Here is a 6,000-nt window from a genome sequence, read left to right as displayed (position 1 = left end):
TATATATATATATATATATATATATATATATATATATATATATATAGCAAACTAAGATAGGAATTACATTTCTAAGTATTTCTTTATTCAAATCATTGTAAATCAGAAGCAGGAGAAAAAAAAAACTTTGGAAAAAGCTCATATCCAGGATGTGGAAAGCTGTAATGGGCCACAAGCTTCCTGCTCTGCTCCATTCTGATTTATACTTGTTTACAACTAGATCCATGTGCATCTTCGTTTTCGTCGTCTGATCTGACCACTTGGAATGCTTTTAGAAGAGCTCCACAGATGATTGGAGTTACTTTTAAGCTCAAACAATGACATAAACACATCTGCTTGTGCGTTTGTAAACAGGACATGTTTGCATCACTGAGGTAGTTTCTTTGGTAGTTTGATTACAGTAATGTTTCTCTTCACTATAGACATCATTCATCTCTTATGTAAGTGTTGGACTGGATGACGTCAGGTCCTTGAAAAGTTGTGTTGCCTGAAAAGCCATTGAAAGTAAACAGAAGGCGTTATATATTCAGACATTGTTTTTGGATGTGATTGCAGTATTTCAAATATTATTTCCTGAAACGTCTTGACTCTTTGTTTTTCACAATGTTGGTAAAAATAAGCAGCATCCAAGCTCAGTTTTAGCGAGTCAAAGTACATACTTTAGGTAAAGTTGCAGTCTTGAGTTGTACATCAAGTACAAAGCAGCTCTTTACTCATTTGACAGATTGAGTAATCAGATTTTTCAATGTCCAAGGAATATTCTGAAATCCTTTATCTGATAGATCAACCTTGTACTGCTGAAAAGCTCAAACTTCCTGGCTTGTACCATTCTCCTTCCAATATATCTAGTAGTTTTACATCTGCGCGTCTGTAAACGGCGCAGTAGATGGAACTTGCATGAGACCCTGGAGTAGCTTTGCGTATCCAAGACATTTGCTGTTTTTTTTCCTTGTGGAGTAAAAATGGAAACATGTCGTCTATTTTATAGACATACAGTTCCCTTGGTTTTGGTGTCAGGATGTTAATGAAAGACAGAGAGTTGTTAACACACAAAGCGTGAGATTCCGGATTATAGTGCTTGTGCTTTTAGCCAAAAATGTTCAAAAAACTCTTTAATTACGTCCAAATTACAGTTATGTTTCAAAAATATTGTTTTTTTTTCCCCCTCTTTTGTTTTGCTCCATCTGCACTATCTTTTTGTTGCTGCTCCGCCAAAGTATTTGTAATGACATTCGAAGCAGGGCTTTATTTCCCAACGGACCTCCTTGGAATTACCAAGTTGCAGATAAGAAGTTGCATGGCTTATCAGAGTTTGTGCCGAATGCTGTGTTAATGTATGCAAATTGCAATGACATACCAGTGATTTTGTGCAGATAGACTCACACACCATTCCTGATGACTGTGTTGTTTTGGGGCTAATGGTGTGTGTAAACGGTTGCTTTGAAGCTGATGGTCCTGATAGAGGTTGGAGTGAAATGAGCTGAGACCTTGGCAGACGGTAGAAGCGTTAAGCTTTCACTCGTTTTTTTTTCCTCCCTTTTTTTCCCTTCTCTGTATTTCTTTCTCACAGTCTCACAATGAAAGTCTTCACAGCTCTTAAATTACACTGCGTTGCCAATCGATAAGGAAGACTACATACTTCTGATATGAATTGATGTTATTAAAAAAAAAATCAATTAGCCTCCCGTCTCTTCCTTTTCTTTTGATCTCTTCTGCTATTTGTTTTTACTTCCTTTCTCTTCAAGCTCATTCTACTTTCATTGATTCTTCTGGGACTTGTTCTCGTCAACTCTTTATCGCCGCTCTTTCTCTCATCTAATCTTGTCTTGTTGCCTCGCAACTCTCCAGAGATCCTGACAGATTGTTTCGGTGCATCAAATCGGCTAATCACTCTGCAGTCATCATGTCAGCGATTACATTTTTCTTTCTGCTTTTGTCTGTGAGGCTGTGCCTCATTATTATATTATCAGTATGTAAGAATTCTTCTATTGCGCTCGTTTGTTGGGTTAGCTGTCAGATTTTTAATGATGATAAATGAAGCCCTGAAATTGAAATAAAGTTTTTTTTTTTTTTTATAAGTATAGATTATTTTTCACTAAGTCACTTGTGTACCGACTTTTACTAAGTTCAAAGTGCTCCACCTCAGAGCCTTGTTTTTTTGGATTTTGCACAAGAACTGATAGGTTCACAATGTTACCACCAATGAATGTTAAGTTTTATCTTAATTTATAAACATGTGTAGCATACGGAATATATTTTTTTTATTTTAAACGCTTTTATTCTGTGCCTTTTGAGTCTTAACTAAATGATGTGGTTCCTGTCTGTGTATTAAAACATCAAAAAATGCTTTTTAAAAAAATTCTATTACTGGTCAAACTCTAGATTAAACAGAGCGTGAGCTGAAAGTGGGATAAGAAAATAGTTAAATAGAGCCAAGTATGTGGATGCAGCTCCAAAAATGGCTTTAAAAAAATAATAAATTTAGTCAAAACTTGAGTGAGTTCCTGCCAATACCTCACACCTTAGAGTTGGCTCATAATATGTATTTGAGAGATTGATGTTACCTGAAAAAAAGGAAAAAGTTAGGTGTTTTATATCATAGTCCTTGTATTTTAAAGTCTTTTCATCAGCATTAAGATAATACCTTATTTCTTTTGATTACTTATGTTGATTAAATAATTATTTTTAAAAACTGACGAAAAGCAAACAACTAGACAAGAATTAAACTAGACAAACATAATACCAACATACAAAGATCAGAGACTCTCCTCTGCAATTAGGGTGCATTTACGTCTGGTTTGCATCAGAATTTTATTTGGGAAGAATGAACTTGATGTGAACCCAAGAAGAAAGTATTGAGTACGAGGCGCTTGTAAATTTACTGATGGACTGAATGTTAATGGATGATCCAGCACACCAAAGAGTGAAAGTTAGTCACATACTCATGTCCATCATGTCGGCTGTGAGACACATTCATTGACTGTAGAATCACTGGACTAAACAAGGTGTTGATTTCGTCACCCATAGAAATACGGCCCTCTCGAAATGGGGCCAGAGCCTTCTCGTCACTTCCTGATAGTCTGCTGCCATTTTGTAACCTGTCGGCAGTGATTGGTTTGAGTCAGTCTGAATCATGTTTTTAGAGGAAGTGATGTCGCCAATCATGAGTAGGCTTGTTCAAAGTCTACAACCCAATGAAAGCAGGCTCAAGAGAAGCTGTAAATTTAATTGTTTGAGGTGGGGTCAACTGGCACCTGATTAGTCGTTTTATAACTTGAATAACTTGTGATAAAGAAAAAATATATGTAAAAAAAGTTAGGATTAGAAAGAAGATGTTAAGAGGAATCAGAGCAAGAATGGTTATTCTGAAAAATAAAATATTAGTCTATTTCTCAATAGAAGTCTATGAGATTTTGACCCTCTTGGAACCAGCGGGTACTACCTATTAGGAAAACGAGAGGGGAGGGGTTGACATGTCCAGTGATTCTACAGTCTATGGACACGTTACAGCTTATGTCACCAACATGCACGTATGTATGTTTTTAACTTATTTAGATGGAGTCCAGTAGATACTTAACTTCAGGTTTAGACCAGGTAACACATATCTTGTCATGTTTATAGATAATAAAAAGTCTTAAATGTCTCCGATTCTGTTATGTACCTGTATATAGGACCAATGGGTTGCAGGTTATGGCAATGTATTGTCCCAGAATAGACTTTACTGGGCAGCCTGGCACTCTTCGTGTTCACAGTACATCCGTTCTGATCTTAAGTCCAGTTGGTGCTGAGAGCAACAGCAGCAACCAAGCCAACTATACTTTGGGGGTCAAAAATAACATCTGCTTCTTTTACTGGACAGTGTTGTTTTGGGCAGTAGTGTCCCCACATTGTTGTTTTATAGCATCCAATTTGTTAATTTGCTTTACTTTAGCCTTTCCTTGCTCAAGTGTTTGCTAAAGTGGAATCCGCTCCAAAATAAAAACTTTTATCCAAAAAAATAAATGTATTTTTATTCCCTGAACCACCTATACCATTTAAGATACTAGAGTAAATTTTTAGATTGATTTAATCATTTAAAGTCTTGTGTTTTTCAACTGTTTCTGCTCTCTATCTGCTTGTTTTAGGTGGAGTGGATAGAACAGCAGGTGGTGAAGAGGAGGATCAAGAGGGATTACAAGCCAGTCCCACCCCATTCTCTGACAAGTCCCGCCCACAGCAACCAGGCCCAAAACAACATATTCTATAATGACGCAAAGTGGAGCAGTATGTGGTACATTGTAAGTACACTGTATAGTCTGGCAGCTCCCAAAGCGTTTCATGCTGCCCACAATCATCCAGTCTGTGGGCCAAAATTCTGACAGAGTCCCAATGCTTGTCCAGGCTAGGGAGTATTTACTTTAAAAAACAAAGTAAAAGTTGGCAATATTATAAAATAAAATGTTATCCTTTCCCATAATTTGAATGTAAGGTAACAAACATGAGTAAAAGTATTTGTCAGAAAGGGAAATTTTCAGTTTTCTCATTCACACACTGCAGTTGTGTTGCAGTGTATCACAGTCATTTCTATGCAGATCACTGTAGTCATATAGTTTTGTGTTTGAGTGCCCTCTGCTCTGTCAATCGGTAACCTAATATAGATAACTGCTGATACTTTGACCAGAGCATTTTTATTTTTCCAGCTTAAGAAAAGAACTCTGAACTTTTTGTACACGTTTTTTGAGTGGACAAAACAACCAGATCCACTTTTCCATTTAGCATTACAGTTGAATTACTCAGGAAAAACTCAGCCTGTTTGTGCATCAAGTCTTATCTAAAACTCTAAGACCTATTTAAATACTATTTTTTTAGGTTACATATTAATCTCGCATCCTGAATGTGTGATTTTTGTCAGAAATACACTTATATTTCTTTGTGTTAAATGTGAATATGCAATTAAAAAGGGAGTTTTGAAACTTTGAGGGAAAATTGTCTCAAATCTTGGTGTAAAAGTCTAATGAAACACCTCACAAAATATAGATTTGGGGATGTCACCTTAGTATCTGAGATTCTAGGCACAAAAATATTACCAGGAATAGTAAGAACAATACATAGATCCTTAGTAATGAATTTGTTATTACTGCATTCTATGATAAGGTAAAGTGAATAATGCTATTACCATGAGTTTTTTAACATAGATTTTTTATTTTAGTTCCGCCAGGGCCAAGAATGAAAGACAAAAAATAAAAAATAAACATTAGAATAAAGTCAAGGCTTTATAAGAAAAAAATGTGAAATTATGTAAAAAAAAATAAAAAATTACATGAATGGGCAAGTAGAACTGTCAGAAAAAAGTTTATATTTTAAAGTATAGTTAGAGGTCCAAATACATTGAGAGATGTGGATTCTTATGATAAACTAAAGCCTCATGGCATCACTATGTATGGGTGCATTGGTAGATTTAGTCAACATGTACTGTGAATAGAGTCTTACAAAACCAACAATATTTTCTCAAAATTTGGCTTTTTCTGTGGCAAATTACAACTTTTTTTCTCATAATTTTACAAGTTTATTCACATAAAATTGCAACTTTATTCTCAAAATTTTGTGAATTTATTCTTATAAAAATTGACTTTGTTTCTCTTACTTTTATAACTTTATTCTAATTTATTAATTAGTTTATTTTTCGGACATGGTGATCTTAATACTCCGTTGTACATTAGGCTATAGAACATTCATAAATATTTTTTTTTCTTAGACTTTGTTCAGATCAACTGAAAAATTGGAAAATCATTTGCATTGTAGCAGAACTATTCCAGTCTGGGCATAAAAGTTTGATGCTTACATGATGTGTTATTGCAACAAAATCATCCGTTGCTTCTTCTAGCTCTAAGAAAGACATTTTTGTTTTATTTTGTAAGCGCTGGCATCAGATTTGTTTCCAAAACTCCTGCATGTTGCCTCATTCCAGATATCGTCTCCTCTGTGTTTTAAACGAGTCATGGCAAGCACAGGAAATTCTGT

General features: G+C 35.2%; 1 protein-coding gene across 3 annotated transcripts in view; it reads left to right on the top strand.

Annotated features, from left to right (window-relative positions):
• The window catches only part of pcsk5b (proprotein convertase subtilisin/kexin type 5b), a 65,362-nt gene that overhangs the window by 13,352 nt on the left and 46,010 nt on the right, over positions 1 to 6,000 (top strand). For all 3 annotated transcript variants that reach the window (XM_036213534.1, XM_024275268.2, XM_024275267.2), the window contains exon 3: positions 4,125 to 4,277. In XM_036213534.1, the coding sequence (XP_036069427.1) occupies positions 4,125 to 4,277 (153 nt within the window). The remainder of the gene's footprint in view (positions 1 to 4,124; positions 4,278 to 6,000) is intronic.

Source organism: Oryzias melastigma, linkage group LG9, assembly GCF_002922805.2.
Source record: "Oryzias melastigma strain HK-1 linkage group LG9, ASM292280v2, whole genome shotgun sequence".
NCBI classification, from domain to species: Eukaryota; Metazoa; Chordata; class Actinopteri; order Beloniformes; family Adrianichthyidae; genus Oryzias; species Oryzias melastigma.
This window is presented reverse-complemented; position numbering and strand designations above follow the sequence as displayed.